Source organism: Amphibalanus amphitrite, unplaced genomic scaffold (genome assembly GCF_019059575.1).
Source record: "Amphibalanus amphitrite isolate SeventyFive unplaced genomic scaffold, NRLGWU_Aamphi_draft 000391F_arrow, whole genome shotgun sequence".
NCBI classification, from domain to species: domain Eukaryota; kingdom Metazoa; phylum Arthropoda; class Thecostraca; order Balanomorpha; family Balanidae; genus Amphibalanus; species Amphibalanus amphitrite.
In genome coordinates, this window is record NW_024881885.1 from 555058 (window position 1) to 573516 (window position 18459).

An 18459-nucleotide genomic window follows, 5' to 3' on the forward strand; every position below is an offset into this window, starting at 1 on the left:
ATAAGGTGACGAGCAAAATGATATTCCTTTACCTACGCCATACAGATGCTTGAGAGGCCTGTGTTTCTCAGCGTTTCTCTTCTTGATCGGGAGTGATGACTATCATTGGCATCCCTCGTTCGCCCAAGAAAGGTACAAAGAACGCAAGGCCGTCTTATGTAACTTTCCTCTTCTCGTTCATCTTATGTAACCTCGTTGGGCCCAAGTGGCCTGTTGTTACATGAAATACATGTTATGTTATGTTATGTATTAATTCATTTATAGAGATCCTACCCAAATCGGTCTAGCATTGACCAAAGCGACACTTTCCGTACTCAAATATCCACGCCTTAGAGAGCAGCACGGTGGCCTCAAGGGAGGCGTTGGAAGTGGGTATAAAGCGGAGCGAGGAGAGAACTCGGCGCGCTTTTACTCGCTCTTGGCCTGCTGACGTGCTGCTGGGGGTACCGGACCACCACCACCTTCATCGCCAGCATGTGAGTGTTATACATCAGCACACTCCCTCATCTCCACTTTCGCTTCAGGCCAACACTTAACACTTCTCCGCCCACACCGCTTCGCTCGTCATCTTGAAGTGTCTACGCTATAAAAAAGTGTCTACTGGCGGCCTGAGTCCGCGTAGTTGGTCCTTACCATTTTCTCTTGTAGTTTTGTGTCTACTGTCTGCGCTCATTCAGTCACTTCCTCTTCGATATCTCCTGAAGTGTTTGCCGGCGGCGGGAGCCGCGCCGTTTGCTCTTGGTATTTCTCTCGTAGCTTAGCATAATACATTAGGTGACGGGAAACGATTATTCTAGAAGAGGTAGGAGTAACGGAGAAAGGGATAAAGCGTCAGGGGTAGGGGCAGAGATCACAAAGACACATAATCGAACTCATCGCGCATCGAGACACCGCCCAAAATACACAACGTTCTGTGACGTCAACCACTTTCTGCAAAGCTTCCTGGCATTCGACCCGGTCTGGGGCGAATATAAAAACTGAAATCATACCAGCTAGTCTGCGTGGTTTCCCGGCTACCAGGGTCCAGCGTGGAACCCAGAGAATCCTAAGTTAGTGCCGGTGCCTGTCATTACCAGCAAGTGGATGGAGGGAGAGCGACTCCACAGCCGAACGCAGATTCCTCTGTCGCTGGCACTTGCAGTCACCACCCACAAGTGCCAAGGCTGGCCAAGACCAGCCGTCTTGGTCGACATCGGGCCCAAAGAATTTGGACTTAGTCCCACCTTCGTAGCGCTGAGCCGCGCCACTTCTCTGCGCGGGCTCATTTTGAACCCAACGGATCCAGCCGCTGCTCTCAGTGGAGCCGCCTAGTTCGCATTAACAACAACGGGCAAAAGATGCACAGGAAGTCGACGGCTCCTCCAGCGTCTTCAGGGATCAACTTGAGTCTTCTCCATCCTACCGCAGCGCATCATTATCCTGCATATACGAGTATGTAGGTATTGGTAATCCTGCGGCTCTGGCTGCGACCGTCCCGAATAAACCGACCGCTCTACCACGTGACCCTGCCGGGCACGAGCGACCAATCGGCGGGCCGAGCTCACCTGAGGAGAGCCGTTCGGCGGCTTCACAGGTGTCGATCAAAGCCATATGTGCAGAAGTTGTTCAAGCGCCGTGCGCGATGGTGTAGGGATTGTAGGAATTTAGGCGTATTAATGTGGCCGTGAAATATTATGCAGGGATTAGAAATTTAGGCGTATGAATGTGAACGTGTGTTATCCTTTGTTCGTCCGTTGCGCCCGCGTCCGCGTTGGGAGTTACATCAGTGGAGGTCAGCGAGATGGTAACCAAGCGCTCCGGTTGGTCGGCCTTAGCCTCGGGCCGGCTGACGGGGGGCGTTCCCGCCTCGAGCCCGGTACATAAGCACAGCAGGAGGAGGAGTCGGGGCTCAGTGTCTGCCTGCCTAAGTGCTGTGCTGCGCTGTGCCCGACTACTCTTCTGCTGCTGGCTCTCCTGGCTCGAGGTAGGTTACCGTCACGCAGGGATTGTCGCGGGCTCACGGACATCCCTTAGCTAGGATAGGAGCACCTGGGTGGAGGATTAGGTAGTGTTGGCGCCGCCCAGCAAGAGGGTTCGCCGCAGTGTGTATACGCGAGAAAATTGTCACGCGATTTTATAATTTCGAATTCAGTATTTTGTTTCCGTCTCAGCTGGAGTTTATTGCAAGTTTATTGCGCTAAATTGAATATGGAGTATAGTTAGGTGATATTTTGTGTTAAGTGTTAACATATTTTGAACCCCGCAGACTCATGTAAGTACGCATTTTGTTGTGGTAATAGACACGACTTTCGTTAGTAGTGAGAGTGACGATCTTGGTTATATCTGTAACGTTAGATCTTGTATGAGATGATTTAGGTAAATGCATAGTGTTGTTGTCCTTAAACCTATGTCTCCAAGTTGTATGACGTGATGTCATGTATTCCAGAAACGGCAACATGGAACTCAAGAGAGATATGTTTGTTTCTATTATTTGAGTAAGAAGATGCTCGAATAGTGCAATTAGACCGTATTGAGTGCGGTGGTAAAGGCCATAATTGATTTGCTGATTTAGCGTAATCAAAAGTTTATGAGTCTTCGATTAACTTTTATGAAAAGACATTTTAAACTGAGTTATTTTAAAACACGTTACCGTGAAGATTTATTCTGCGTTTTGAAGCCAGAATCTTCAGCCAGCCACTGTAAGTCTATCGCAGCTTTACTATTCTCAAACCTTAAGTATTGAATATGGACAAACTCACCGTGTATCAACTGAAATGTGAGCTAAAGGCCCGCGGGAGAGGGACCACAGGGAATAAGGCTGATCTGGTTGCTTCGCTGCGTGATGCATTAGACGAAGAAGGAATTGATTTTGAGAGTTGGGCTGAATTTGTCCCAAGTAAGGCCGCTGGGATATTTAACGCAAATGAAAACATGCCCCCAGCTAGTGCCGCCTTACCGAGTGGGCAACGAAGGAATACCGTCGAAATTACTGGAAGTGGCGAAGCTCCTCAAATAAGCGATACTATTTCTATCCAAACATCTGCATCGGCCGCTGAAATGACAAGGTTAAAATTGATAGAAGAAGACGCGCTTCGTGCGGGCTTAGAAGCACAGCTGAAAATTGTGCTAGAAAAACAGGAGTTAGATAGAAAGATGTCTGAATTGGCAAGACAGAAGGAAATTCTTGAATATACAGAGGCTATAGAAATTTCTAGAGCCAAGGTGAGGGCGCTAGGTAGACATGAAGACCATGAAATAGTTGAATCGAATCGCGACAAAGAGACCCCGAGATCGATATCGAATGCTACGAACGACACGAACACGACAAACCGAAGGAGCCACGACGGCCATCTAAATACTGAGAGCAGCAATATTGCAGGACTGTTGAGACGAGAAAGGGAAATAACTGCTGGGTTGATGCGCTTGCCGCCTGTTGAATTGCCCAAATTTGGAGGTGATGTTACTGAATTTCCTCATTTCATGAAGGCATTTAACCTAAAAATTGCCTCAAAGCTGTCCACCGACGAAGAAAGATTATTTTATTTAGAGCAGAATATGATTCCAGAAAGCAAGCCACATAGTATCGTTACAGCTTGCTTATACCTGGATAACGGCTACGAAGAAGCTAAGAACCTTCTCACACGACGGTACGGTTCAGAGAGCGTTTTGGCAGCGGCATTTGTTGATCAATTTGAAAATTTATTGCAGTTGAAACCAGACGATATTGAAGGGTTAGACCATTTTGCACTGGAGCTTATGAAGTGCAAGAATGCCTTTGGTGTAAATAGCGCAGCCATGAGTGACCCCAGAACCCTGAGGAGTATAAGCGCCAAGTTACCCGTTCACTCGCAACACAGATGGCGACATCGAGCCGACTCCATTAATGAAAATGAGGGTAGAGCAGTGGTGTTTGATGATCTAGTGAACTTCGTTGTACAGGAGGCAAGAGTTGCAACCAATCCTGTGTTTGGAAATCGTGGGTCAAATGCAACTGTAAGGCAAAATAACTCTGTCACTGTGGGCAGATTTCGTTCAAAACCGCTGGTGGCCGCGACACGGATGGTTAGTGCCGGAGCAAGCCCATGTATTCACTGTCAAGATAAGGGGCATGAACTCACCGATTGTAGTTGCTTTGCGAAGTTGCCACACCAGGACAAAATTGCCATTATTAGGGATTCAGCGCTGTGTTACGGCTGCTTGAAGCAAGGCCATCGCAGTACTGACTGTAGACGACGAGCTAGCTGTTCCATTTGTGCTTCCCGACATCCTACATCTCTCCATATCAATAGATCAGGAGGCAACAGTGAAAGATCAGAAAATGGTGTCCCAAATGTAACATCTTGCACCACGAAAGGTGGTGCATCCGTCTCATTTAGACCGGCTCTCCCGATCGTCCCTGTTGTCCTACATCACGGTCTTGAAAGGAAATGTACACTTGCTTTTCTGGACAGCGGATCAACTCATTCATTTATTTCAGAAGGATTGCTTAAAACTTTGAAACTACAGAGCCTGCCACAGACCAGACTATCGCTGACAACAGTTGACAGAGAAGTTAGCATCACGACACGAATAGTCAACGGAGCTTGGTTGTCGGACGAGAATGGTGGGAACATTTTAGAGCTGCCTCAGTTGTTTTCTCTCGAAAAAATTCCAGTGGACTTTGCTGATTTTCCTACTCAAACTGAAATAAGTAAATGGAAACATCTGGAAGGGGTCAAACTAGATCTGTGCCAAAATGAAGAAGTTGAACTTTTATTGGGCTCCAACGCCTTTTTAGCCATGGAACCATTAGAAGTGGTGACAAGCAACGGAGAGGGTGGTCCTTTTGCCGTGCGAACAAGATACGGATGGGTTGTGAGCGGTCTCCGTGGGGTATCATCACCATTTCCAGCGAAATGTTACAAAACACTGGTACATCCTGAGTTGCAACACCTTGAAGGGCTTGTACAACAGCTATACAACAAGGAACATGAAGAAAATCTACATTCAAATAAAATGGGACCATCTGTTGAGGACAAGAAATGGGAGAAATTCGTTCACGCGTCAACTAGACTGATTAAAGATCATTATGAGGTGGGACTACCGGTTGTAGATGAAGGGCTGATTCTGCCAAATAACAGGAATATGGCGGCAAGCAGGCTACTGAGCTTGAGAAATAAGCTTAGGCGGAGTGATAAATTGGCGTCCGATTACAAGCTATATATGAAAAACATGTTGCAAAATGGTTTCGCAGAGCCCGTACCAAATGCCGATTTATCCAGAAATGATGGTAAGGTATGGTATCTTCCACATCACGCCGTTCAGCATCCCCAAAAACCGGACAAGGTTCGCATTGTATTTGATGGCGCCGCAACCTTTAAAGGAATCTCTTTAAATGACAATCTTTTGCAGGGACCAGACCAAACGAATGCACTTTTAGACGTGTTGACCAGATTCCGTATGGAGAACATAGCTTTCACAGCCGATATTGAAAATATGTTCCATCAAGTTTATGTTCCAGAGTCTGACCGCGATTTATTCAGATTCCTGTGGTGGAAAGATGGCGATCCTCAAAATGATATATTGGAATACCGCATGAAAGTTCATGTTTTTGGAGCCACTTCTTCACCCAGTATAGCATGCTTTGCATTACGCAAGACAGCTTTAGACAACCGAGGGTGTTTCTCGAATGAAAGCTGTGCTACTATTGAGAAGAATTTTTACGTCGACGACTTGCTGAAGGCAATGCCTGACGAAGGAAGCGCTATACTGCTGCTTCGAGACCTGATGGTTTTGTGCAAACGAGGGGGATTTACTTTAAAGAAGATTTCGAGCAATAGTTCCGCTCTGATTGCATCCATTCCTAGCGAATCGCGGTCTAAGCAATTGGCGTACTGGACCAGCGATAGTAGTCACCTTCCCACTGAGCGAGTATTGGGTGTAATCTGGGACACTGAACAAGATGTGTTAAAGATGGCATTGGATCACGACAAGCTAGTTGCCCGGCCGATGACAAGACGAGGATTACTGTCAGCTGTAAGCTCCTTGTATGATCCAATTGGCATGTCATGCCCATCCATGCTGAAGGGACGCCTCATCTTGCAAGAATTGAGCAGGCTACATAATGGATGGGATGATAGTATTCCGCCTGTCAAGCAGCAAGAGTGGACGGCTTGGCTATCAGCTCTAAATGAAGTGAATGAATTGTCAGTGAATCGTTGTGTAAAACCTGATAACTTTGGAGACGTAGTATCTTGTCAACTTCATCATTTTGCTGACGCCAGTGAAGTAGCATACGGAACGGTTTCTTACATCCGGCTTACGAATGCCAAAGGACAAATCTGTTGTTCTTTTCTCAAGGGCAAGATGCATTTAGCGCCTCTCAAAGGAGCTACAATACCTCGTCTGGAGCTCATGGCGGCAACGACGGCGGTAAAAATATGCTCCCTGATAGGTGATACCATTGAATTCGATGATGTCGAGCATATATTTTGGACTGACAGCACCACCGTTTTAAGGTACATTCAGAACAAAGCGAAGCGTTTTCACACCTTTGTAGCAAATAGATTGGCAATAATCCACGATGGGTCAAGGCCAGAACAATGGAGGTATGTCAATAGTTCAGACAATCCAGCTGACGACGTGTCTAGGGGTGTCCAAAGTAAGAGATGGCTGAATGGACCTGAATTCCTTTGGAAGGACAAAGGCTTTTGGCCCTCAGCACCGATCGCCTTCAGGGAGGTGACGGAGGACGACCCCGAAGTGCGAAAAACGGCGATATGCGCTAAAACTGCGATTGTACCAGATTCTGAAACTCCGATGGAGCGGCTCATTTTACATTATAGTCAGAAAGAATCCCTGCTCAGAGGATTGTCGTGGCTGTCACGATTTACAAGATCACTTAAGGAAGGACAGAAGGGGTTTATAAAAATGTCTCCCCCTTTGTGCTATGAGGAGCAACGTGAAGCAGAAAAGAAAATAATTCGACATATACAAGAACATGAATTTCCAAGGGAGTATGAAAACCTGTCAGTTGGCGCTGAGGTACCAAGAACCAGTCGATTAGTGAAGCTTCACCCTTTCATGCAAGACGGTATCATTAGGGTAGGTGGAAGATTAGCAGAGGCTTCGATTTTAGAAGAAACAAAACATCCTATCGTTATTCCGAGTCGTGGTCATTTTACAGAACTACTCATTACGGACGCCCATGAAGCCGTAGGGCACAGTGGGAGACAGTTCACGCTAGCGAAACTTCGAAAACGTTTTTGGATTCTGAAGGGAATTTCAAGTGTAAGACGTGTTCTAAACAGTTGTTTGAGTTGCACTAAACTCTACCGACCACCTGAATCACAACAAATGGCCAATCTTCCGTCTGACAGAGTGCAAGCTCAAGAGCCACCGTTTACGCGAACAGGTGTGGATTACTTTGGACCATTTTATGTCACTCAAGGTCGTTCACAGGTCAAGAGATATGGGGTCATATTCACCTGTCTTGCTATCAGGGCCGTACATCTGGAGGTTGCTGAAAATCTGACGTCAGACTCATTCATTTGCGCCCTGCGCAGATTCGTTGCACGTAGAGGTAATGTTCAAATACTAAGGTCTGACAACGGAACAAATTTTACTGGAGCCTTTTGATTACGCTAAATCAGCAAATCAATTATGGCCTTTACCACCGCACTCAATACGGTCTAATTGCACTATTCGAGCATCTTCTTACTCAAATAATAGAAACAAACATATCTCTCTTGAGTTCCATGTTGCCGTTTCTGGAATACATGACATCACGTCATACAACTTGGAGACATAGGTTTAAGGACAACAACACTATGCATTTACCTAAATCATCTCATACAAGATCTAACGTTACAGATATAACCAAGATCGTCACTCTCACTACTAACGAAAGTCGTGTCTATTACCACAACAAAATGCGTACTTACATGAGTCTACATGAGTCTACATATAAAATCGCGTGACAATTTTCTCGCGTATACACACTGCGGCGAACCCTCTTGCTGGGCGGCGCCAACACCCACCCCCTTGAAACCACGAGGGGTCGAAAACGAGAGGTTTCAATTTAACTTCACCAGTTTTGTCACTGGGCGCTGCATTACTGTCCCTCTTGTTCGGACAGTCGCAGATCGAACCAATCCATCGGAACTAGTTCGAACAGCTTCAATCAAACCGAGTGGCCACTGGCCTCTGGGAACACTATCATCAACAAGCAGAACTGTGTCTCCTGGTTGAAAGTTCTTTCTTGTTTCTGTCATAACGTGCCTTTCTTGTAGAGTCGGTAAGTATTCGGATCTCCACCGTGTCCAAAAAACATTTGCGAAATGACGAGCTTGCTTCCATTTTTTTCTATTTCCATGGTCCGCCTGGGAGAAGACTCCGAATGGTAACGTTACACCATGTCCTCCCAGAAGAAGAATGTCATTTGGCGAGAGAGGTGGATCGTCCCTGACGTCGCTAGATACTGGCGTAAGCGGTCTACTGTTCAGTATGTTTTCAACTTCACAAAATATGGTTCGGAGTGTCTCTTCCTTGAGCGATTGCGATGTTAAAAGGGATTCGAGTATTCTTCGTATGGATCGTATCTGACGTTCCCACACCCCACCATGATGGGAGGCGCCTGCCACGTTGAATTTCCATGTAATTCCTCGCTTGAGCATTGCTCTTTGTAACACATGCTCATTTTCTGATAACCTTGTCATCTCTAAGCGCAGTTCCCTGTTGGCTCCAGTAAAATTTGTTCCGTTGTCAGACCTTAGTATTTGAACATTACCTCTACGTGCAACGAATCTGCGCAGGGCGCAAATGAATGAGTCTGACATCAGATTTTCAGCATGTCTTGTGAATGCTGTGACCCAGTGGCTTCCGCGGGTGTGAGTAATTGCGGCATAAAGACTTTATTGCAGCTGAGTTAGTTGTGATTTGTCAAATATGGCTCGTGAGAGAGGTGTAGGCTAAGGTTGTTCCTGTGTTTGTGTCTTTCTGCGCGTGCCGTGTGTTGTGTTCGCAGCGGGGCAAGTTGCCCTCGCCGCGTGTGCGACCTTTTGAGTCTTTCACCCAAAGTTGTGGTGGAAGGTTCCTGTTCTTGTCGTCGTTGAGTAATAGGCTCCGACGACAAGTCATAGTGTATACTGTGTGTGTTAGATTTAAGTAGAAATAAGTCGTGTAGTGTTTTTGTACTTTGTTGGGCGAGCTGTCCTAACAGAGTGCTACGTTCAACTCATCCGCCCGCAGTGCATTGTACGCCGTGTTTGATAGACTTAGTTTGTGTAGTGTTTTTCACGTGTTGTCGGACAAGCTGTTCTGACGAAGCGTGAATCTCAGTTACCATAGAATCTCTTAAAGGTTGTGTATAGTAAAAGCTGTCTTTCGCCGGTAGCTAAAACGAACAAAATGACCAAAAAATCCGTCCCGCGTCGTGTTGTTAGTGATAGTCTGTTTGAGTTTGTGTTGCCTGCCCGTCCACAGGGCGTTATTAGCAATAAGGTAAAAGTGTCATGTGATTTGCCATATGTAACCCTCGACGATGACCGCGTGCTGGCTGAGGAGCACGAAGAAAAACTCACCCAGCAAAGAGATGAGGCGCAGAAGCGCCGGAGCGGACGCGAGTTCCGCTGGGGAGCTGCCGTAGCAAAGCGAGCTCTTGATGAGGAGGCGCTTGAGCTGCGCGACTTGGAGCGCGAGAGCGATAAAGCCCGAGCTCGTCGTCTCTGCCAGCTCCAATTCGATTGGATCTTCTCTGCTCGTTGTGGCGAGCTGGACACTCTCCTGGCTGCAGAGGTCAAGCGCCAGGATCTTGCCAACCAGGAGATCGCTGACCTCGAACGGCTCGGCGCCTATCAACAAGCCGAGCTGGCTAAACGGCGCGAAGACGCCATCTTCTCCGAGAGGCTCGGAGAGCTCGACATGCTCATCTCAGAGCTGGAGGCTGAGGCATGCTTCATGATGGGTCAGCGCGACGCGCTGTACTGCTCTGAGGAGGCAGTGGAGATCGAACATGACACCAAGCGTGGTGAGTACCTCGCTGAGTCCACGGCGTATGATGAGGCCAAGCGCTTGAAGCGCGAGGTGGCCAGGCTGCGCCATGCTCACCGGAAGCGAGGCTACTACGGAGTCAACGACCAAGGGTGGTTCGTTGCTTGTGGCCCTGCTCAGCCGGGAGAGGAGGATCAGGTGCGCCTTAGCACCTATAACAAGTTTGACGCGCTGGAGCACCAGCCGACCCTCGACAGTGACGAAGAGGCCGAAGTGCCCAAACAGAGGAAGGACAAGCGCCGGCGTAACCTCCGCCGTAAGTCGCAGGAGGTCGATAACTTCGATGAGTTGTTGGCCGAGGCAGCAAGGTGGGACTCCGAGTGTGGAAAACTCGGTGCCCCCCCCCCAAGCCGTCCCTGGTTGCATACCAGGCGCTCGCGCAGAGGCGAGCAACCTCTTTCGGCAAGCGCGTTGAGGTAACGCGTAAGCCGTTGCTGACGGTCCCAAAAGACGTCATGCTGGATAGACCGCTGAATGAGGCCAACAGCCCTTCCAGCGAGGCGACGAAAGAAGAGAAATTCAAGAGAGCTTTCGGCAACCAAGGAGAAATCCTTTGTGAAAATGGGAAGTGGTATCTAAGACGGTGTAACCATGTACTTGGTACGAGCGTTCAAAACGGAGATGTACAGTGGTTTATCTTGAAAATCAGAAAGGGAGTTGCCTTCAAAAAAGAGGTGCCGGCTCCTAACTTTGGGTGTTACTATCAGCATGGAGCTATGATTTGGTACAAAAATAAGTCTGAACGATGTGGTCTAGTTGAGATCACTGGCCTTGAAGCATCAAAATTGAAAGGCAAATCAGGTACTAGTTGCTATGGAGGGACTCTACTCGGTGTTATTCACGACATCGACTATGATTATTACGGTGCAGTCATACATACTTCTGACCCTGTAGATGAAATTCAGTATCATGTAGATCATTATGACGACTGGGTCGATATTGATAGGACTTTCGGTGAGGAAAAAGGAAAGATAACGTACACTCTGTGTTCAGCAGCTGCGCTGACTTTCATGTGCCTTCTTTCAAGTGCCTTGTCGTGCGATGTGGTTAGCGAAGCTTACGGCACTTACTTAGTCAATGAAATCCAACAGCTTGATTGGCCGACAGGCGAAGAAACGTGCATGGTGCCCCCATGCATTGGTTGTCTCGATTTGGAATGTGGCGCTGGCTATGATCTAGCCACATGGCAGTATATATGCAAACAGGCCGACTCTTGCATTGAAAATGAGGCTTTAGTCATGTTGTTTAGGTCAAATTATTCTGTCGATTTGGATTGTATATACGATGTGCCACAGCCTCGCGCAAAGCGAGACACTAGTAGCAGCGAGGGAATCCTTGTTAGAGTTTCAAATAAATTAGGTTTTGATATTTCTGCAGCTAAAGATAGGGTTATCAGTTTCAAGGACAAAGCAGTAGAGTACTCCAAGAATTCGATTGCAATTATTATAGTAGTTTCAGTGCTCTGGATTTCCCTTACATTGCTGGGTGTTAGCCCGGTGGTGTCTATGATTTTCATCTTCCTTTCTTTCTACATTTCTAGCGTTCAAGGCGTCAATATTGCAAAAGATAGGACGAATTGTCGAGTGGAATATAATAGAGCGGATTTGAATGTGCGCTCTAAGTGTGTAACCAACACTAGGCTTTTTAGTGGCGTTCTTTATTGTAATAAAACGGGTGTTCCGGGGTGCGGGTGGTACATGACCTATAGCACTTTTAGGCCCGACATGAGGACGCGAGCCGTGACTTGTGTGTCTGATGATCAAATGAGCTTCTGGGTAGAGCAGACACCAACACAAAAATTTGTTAGGAGCTATTGTGCTGCCAATCCAGTTGACGTTGTTACCTTAGCTAAAAAAGTTGTAGAGTATTATTTTGGATACTTGCAGGAGCCGACTGAGGCTCATTTGAAACGGATTAGCGACGAATTTTCGACCATTATGACTAATTTAGTGGGAACCAAATATTATGAGTTACTATATAAAATCGCGTGACAATTTTCTCGCGTATACACACTGCGGCGAACCCTCTTGCTGGGCGGCGCCAACACCCACCCCCTTGAAACCACGAGGGGTCGAAAACGAGAGGTTTCAATTTAACTTCACCAGTTTTGTCACTGGGCGCTGCATTACTGTCCCTCTTGTTCGGACAGTCGCAGATCGAACCAATCCATCGGAACTAGTTCGAACAGCTTCAATCTGTTGGCGCCGCCCAGCAAGAGGGTTCGCCGCAGTGTGTATACGCGAGAAAATTGTCACGCGATTTTATAATTTCGAATTCAGTATTTTGTTTCCGTCTCAGCTGGAGTTTATTGCAAGTTTATTGCGCTAAATTGAATATGGAGTATAGTTAGGTGATATTTTGTGTTAAGTGTTAACATATTTTGAACCCCGCAGACTCATGTAAGTACGCATTTTGTTGTGGTAATAGACACGACTTTCGTTAGTAGTGAGAGTGACGATCTTGGTTATATCTGTAACGTTAGATCTTGTATGAGATGATTTAGGTAAATGCATAGTGTTGTTGTCCTTAAACCTATGTCTCCAAGTTGTATGACGTGATGTCATGTATTCCAGAAACGGCAACATGGAACTCAAGAGAGATATGTTTGTTTCTATTATTTGAGTAAGAAGATGCTCGAATAGTGCAATTAGACCGTATTGAGTGCGGTGGTAAAGGCCATAATTGATTTGCTGATTTAGCGTAATCAAAAGGTAGATTCGCGCGTCGTTAGGGTATTGGTAGGGTAGTACGCGGAAGTTATACCGTCAGGGTTTAAATGTATCTCTCTAGCAGTCCTTTCATGATGTTCGGCTTTGATAATATATGTGGGTATGAATTGACCAGAAGCTTTTGGAAATGGGATGAGTCGGAGGAGAACGGAAATTGAGCGGAGTCAGATTCATTCGGTGCCTAGTTAGTCATTATGGCTCAGGAGCTTAGCTCCAAACCCAGGGTACGCTATCCACCGCGTGTGCCCCAAAATGGCGGAGTTATTCACCTGAACCACGATGCATAGTTTAGTAAATTTAGTTTAGAGGACAGTGGCCCGGGTGGCAGACGGGTAAAAGGCTGGGAGACGTCCCGGCCGACCACTGATCCTGTAGAGTAAAGTAGAGATCCGGAGGGGAGGTAACGAAGGGCCTACAGGACCGGCCTAAGCCCACCTCACAATGGATTGCTGTGGAACGATCGTGTGGCTTTGTGCTGTAAGAAATGGGACCATATTAGAGCCAGCAATAATCACGGAACATTAGTGTCGGGGCAGACTGCGGCGACCCCTAGGTTGAAGAACAACTAGGGAGAAAAACATTCGACAGATGGCAGCACTAGAAGAGATAATCAGGCAATACTTTAATCAATGGGAAAGGAAATAATGCCAATGTTTTGCCCTCACCAAGCATGCTACCACGACAATGGAATTATTAGGTATAATCTATATGTGAGAAGCAAATCCAACAAGAAAACGAAATCCGTGAAAGAAAGGCAACGCTAACAAACATCGCCATAGTCTTCCTACGCCGAACGAGTTCCCACACCGAACGTGCATCAGCGAGAGTAAAACTAGGATCCTACTGTGGTCGCGATGGCCCCTCGAAGGCGAAAAACTGCAAAGAAATGCGAGAGCAGCCTAAATGTGCTAAGCATATGGCTGTTAGATCGATGTTTGTCATCATCATCGCCATCGTATAACATGTGTGCATGGATAGCGAACATCACCAAGGCCTACTTCGGCAATTGTGATCGTACCGTATGAAAACATATGAAAAATGAATATATTTGAATGCCGCCAGTATAGAGCATAACATGGCGCGGTCGTAACGCTTGTGGTACCGACAATCGTGTGACGTGACAACAGCATGGCGTCGTCGTCGAGTGATGGAGAAGGAGAGGAGAAAAAGTCTTCCAGTGTCCACCTTCTGGCGGACCTCGTCAATCAGCAGATGACCGCGTCTCAGCGGCGAGAGGAGCGCGTCATCGCACTTCTGGAGTGGATGTGTGCATCATCGGTGCAGCCTCCGTCGCAGCCGACGGTGGCAGTGGTCCCGGTTGGCGAGAACGGCGGCCCGGGGATCGCTAGTGGTACTTCGCCTGTCCGGCCTGCATCACTCGGGACACGGGCCTGTCCATGGCCTGCCTGGGACTGATCGCACTGTTGGTCGCCGCCGTGATGTGGGGTCATCTGTGGGCGGGTCAGCGTGTGCGTGTCTTTTCTGATAACATGGGTGTAGTCGGCTGTGTCTCCCGCGGCTGGTCACTGGTCAGGCGACTCTCGGATCATGGCCGTGCTGCGCCACTTGCTGTTTGTGACTGCGTGCCTGAAGTGTGTGCTATCGGTGTCGTTTGTCCCCACAGCAGAGAATGCCGATGCCGATAGCTTGTCACGGGGTGACCCAGGGCGGTTCCAGCGCCTCCGGCCAGATGCCCGCACTGGCCCCGACCCGGAGCCGCCAGGAGTGGCCACGTACCTGTGCGCAGCCGACGCCGAACCGGTTGCCATCACAGATTTTCTCTGTAGCACCCTTCCGAGAAGGTAGCCTGGCGTATGTTGTATAGGTGGAGGATGTGCGGTAGTGGCGACTGTACGATTCCAAAATACACATACCCACATTCTGTCCTATCGGGTGTGATTGGCGCACACACGATGCAAGGACACGGTCACGAGGGACGCGACCAACAGCCCAAGATTAATACTATCGAGACGGAAGTAAATGGCGATGGGAAAGTTACGTAGTTAACTTACGATAACGTGAGTTATCGATCGTTGTGGTGGTGCCTCACGCACCAGACGGTGCAGGCGCTGGTAACTCCTGCTCTGGTAGTAAAATATGGATGTGGAGACGAGCTGGCGAAAGAGATCGCAGGGTCGCTGGCCCGCGTCGGCGCGCACCACCCGGACCAGCTGGCGAGCATCTGCATGGACGGCCAGTATCTCCGCGGCAGCGTGCCTGCCAAACTACTGCAAAAATGAGAGGTGAAATGACGAGTGAGCGAGGCTGACTGGTCGTCCAAACGGTATGGAACCAGGCTCACCTCCTAAACCCGGCGGAAGGTACCAGAAAACGCCATAAGTGCGTCAAGGAGGCGGTGACGCTGATCACATCCGTGACAAATCGTCACATGTATGAGAAAGGGTTCGAAACTCTCATGGACTATGAGAATGCCACGCTGCGACCGATACTATAGTCGGAGACTCGGTTTGCTCCCCACGCATCTCAAGTGATGAAAACTTTGATCAGCAACCATTCGGCGGTGACACGGCTGCTGGAAGAACAGCGATATCCAGAGCAAATCCTTCACCGGCACTTGACGCCATGTCAGATGGCTGTGGCGAAAGAAAATACTCTCATCAAAGGCTAATAAAATTATTAATATTAAAAGCTTACCCAAAACTGCATTTTTATCACAGCATTGATGCTCATCAGTTTTTTTTACTCTATTGTTTCCTTTCTGACGCATGTTAGGACAGAATATTTAAGCGTACTCTACGGGAACTAACAGACATCCTCGACATTGCTAACTCCATCGTGAGTACGTTTCCGCTCTCTGAGCGGTGCAGTGGTGTGAGGAAAACAACGAATGCAAGAAGGCGCACTGAGCCTATAGGCGTAAAATTGTTAAGAAGGTGAGCAAGAGTGGCTTTGTGGTTGACGTGAATGCCCCATTTTTGGACTTTTCTCCAGAAAGCCTCCTGTCTGATCTTGTCTTGGGGATCAAATTCCCTTACAGCGCACGTACGGCTCCAGTGGAAGCAGGCGTGGGCGATTGGCTTGTGGTCCAGGATGGCATGCTCAAAGTGAAAGAATACACGAGGTACCAGGTTCAGGGACAGATAGCGATCATGGGCAGTTCCCTGTGTGACGTAGTCGTATTCACCAAGGTGGACCTAACTTTTGTCGCCATAAATGCCACACCAGGCCTGTGCGTGGAAGCAACAATCCCCACACTTTGTGAGTTCTACGTGAAACATGTGGATCCATTTATCCTGTTATATTCGTAAAGAGCAACTGACTAATCTGCATTTCATGAAGCGGAAGCGTATACAAGTGGATGAACGTGGCTATGGAAGAATGTAAATGCAATGACTGTTCATCATACCATCACAGAAAACCCTTTATCTCGTGTCAATGAATGGAAAGACAGCATCGTTGAATGCGATGCTAGAATTGTGTTTGGTAAGATATCAAAATCATAACTTATTTAATTTGATTCCATTCTATAGTTTCCACCAGTCTGCTGGTCAAAGGCTATTTGCTGTTTGTTACGTACACATTCCGCAGTGTTAAAAGCAGATTTCTACCCCATTGTGACGATGAGGCGACTGAAGTAGCACCCTATCATTCAGGTTAATTGACCCGCGGGGCCGTTTGCAAGACCTGGTGGTCGACAAAACATACTGTCATAAATCGTCAATTCCCCTGCGTTCATCGTAAGATGACTCCATCCCTTGACGTAAGTCGTGGCGTAATGCCAGGCGGAGTAATTCCGCCATCTTCCCTTTCCCCCGCTATCCTCCCTTCTTCTCTTTCCACTTCGCCTTTCGACCGAGCTCGTAAGAGTACAGGTCTCTTCACTGACTCTGATCCCGGCGAAAATTTTCTTCAGATGGTCACTATTTCGCAAGCGTCAGCTCGGGTGGCCTCTTCGACAGTAGTCGACTCTTTCGGTTCTGCCGGAACCTCTTCTTTTTCCTCTGGACGGGTTGCGATGAAGCAGATCATCGTAATCCCACTGACATCGGAGTGGAAAAACAAACCACTCGCTGAATTGGATCTCGACCAATGGCAGACGGAACCACTGACAGTCCGACGCAGACGGACTCGTCGTTCGCTGACGGAGAATGTATGTTTCGGGTGCAAGACCAGTGTGAGTGAGTGTGTCTGTGAGGAGTCCGACGATTGCAGCATTCATGCTGCGCCGTTGGACTACCGTGTGCGCGTCGAGAGCTCCTGGGAGTTGTTTGGGGGCTTCTCATCTAAGGCCAGAGGGCCAGCGAAGCAGGACCGGACTCGTCGGGTTCCAAATTGTCGGATTTTCGATTCGACCAAACCGTTCTCGATCTCTTCTGACTGGCATCACGACTGCCAATTGACGGCCACCCGAAAGACCGACGGCGGGTTCAGGTGGGGGAATTTTGGAGACTGGGAGCCGACCGCGAAGAAAAATCGGTCCAGCACCTCCCAAGTCCGGCGGCCACCGCCCAGAACCTTGGCGGACTTCTTTCCCAAAGAGTTCTTCGAAGTTCGTGGTGCTGAAGAGGCTCCTTCCCAATTGTCCACGAGTGCTCGTCCCGAACAAAATTCTGATGCACCACCTCCGAGGAACGCTGATTTCAAACTTCAATCTTCCGACTTCCCTAAACTGCCGTGCCGGCATGACAAATGGTTCAAACATACACCATCACCAGCCGGGGGCAAACTCTATGTCGCACCCGATGTACCCAAAATTTACGCCATCGCTCACGCCGGACAGAATCAACAGGCCAACTTCAATGACACTGATTCGGAATCTTCCGGATATCGTTCAGAACGCAGCTTGGAAATCGAGAAATATATATATAAAAAAAAGACAAAACATACTGGGCACGTGACGACCCTAGATACCGTGTGGGCTTCGGCAGTAGTGATCAGCGGGAACCACCCGGAGAAGATCCGCCGCCTGATGACATTCGCCAATGTGGGCACACTAAGTGCGTCTGCCCACAGAAGGATAGTGGGACATGTTTTGCGGCCGGTGGTGGAGGACGCCTTTACCAGAAACAGCAAAGCCCAGGAACCGCCGTGACAGCTGCCAAACCGGGCGCGACTGGCGTCACGGCGGAAGCAGCACAGACAAGGCGATCACGGAGGCGAAACAGGGATCAGCAAAGCCAGGCCACGATCCGGGAGGCACGACGGCCACGTCAACGGCAAGACCGGTCCAAATGCCCAGCGGCGAAGCAGAGGTTCCAATGCAACCGAGCCACAGCAGACGCGCCGGAGCACAACACCGATGGCCGAGCCGGACACCAGCTGCCACGCCACCACAAGCAGCGGCCGTGCCGAAGGTACGACGCCGCGCCGCCCCTCAGCCGGAGCCCCAGTTGCCGAGCCGGCGCCGCTGAGACCACGCGACGCCCCGGAGGCGCACGCAAGCCGCGGAGGTACGTGCGGGGACGCAGAGACGCACGTGCGAAGCCGCGGAGGCACGTGTAACGCCGCAGAGGCGCACGCAAGCCGCGGAGGCTGTAAGGTGTGTGCCTCTCATTAGTACATGTTTCCGGTGCCACCTATGTAACCTGTTTTTAATCACTAGTGACGTTATACCTGCGTGGCGGCAATAGGTATGCTTTAGACTTCGTACAATAACATTATTATCTCGGTATATTCATCACTAGTAACGACACCTGCGTGGCGGCCATAGGTACGCTTTAGGTTTCATATAATTAACACTATTTCACCCCTGCTGAGAACT

General features: G+C 48.6%; 2 protein-coding genes across 2 annotated transcripts; both read left to right on the plus strand.

Moving 5' to 3' along the window:
* Nucleotides 1-1781: 1781 nt before the first annotated feature.
* Nucleotides 1782-8768, plus strand: LOC122390309. The gene is made up of 2 exons (XM_043383088.1): nucleotides 1782-2251; nucleotides 2426-8768. The coding sequence occupies exon 2, from the start codon at nucleotides 2725-2727 to the stop codon at nucleotides 7594-7596; it is 4872 nt and encodes a 1623-aa protein (XP_043239023.1). The 5' UTR covers nucleotides 1782-2251; nucleotides 2426-2724; the 3' UTR covers nucleotides 7597-8768.
* A 1695-nt stretch (nucleotides 8769-10463) lies between these two features.
* Nucleotides 10464-12608, plus strand: LOC122390311. Its single transcript, XM_043383091.1, has 2 exons — nucleotides 10464-12407; nucleotides 12582-12608. Exon 1 carries the CDS (start codon nucleotides 10464-10466, stop codon nucleotides 11997-11999), a length of 1536 nt encoding a protein of 511 aa, XP_043239026.1. The 3' UTR covers nucleotides 12000-12407; nucleotides 12582-12608.
* The last annotated feature ends 5851 nt before the right edge of the window (nucleotides 12609-18459 follow it).

Excerpts from the sequence above, each read along its gene's own strand:
- LOC122390311 (XM_043383091.1), top strand. The coding sequence starts at position 10,464 with ATGCTGGATAGACCGCTGAATGAGGCCAACAGCCCTTCCAGCGAGGCG.
- LOC122390309 (XM_043383088.1), top strand. The coding sequence starts at position 2,725 with ATGGACAAACTCACCGTGTATCAACTGAAATGTGAGCTAAAGGCCCGC.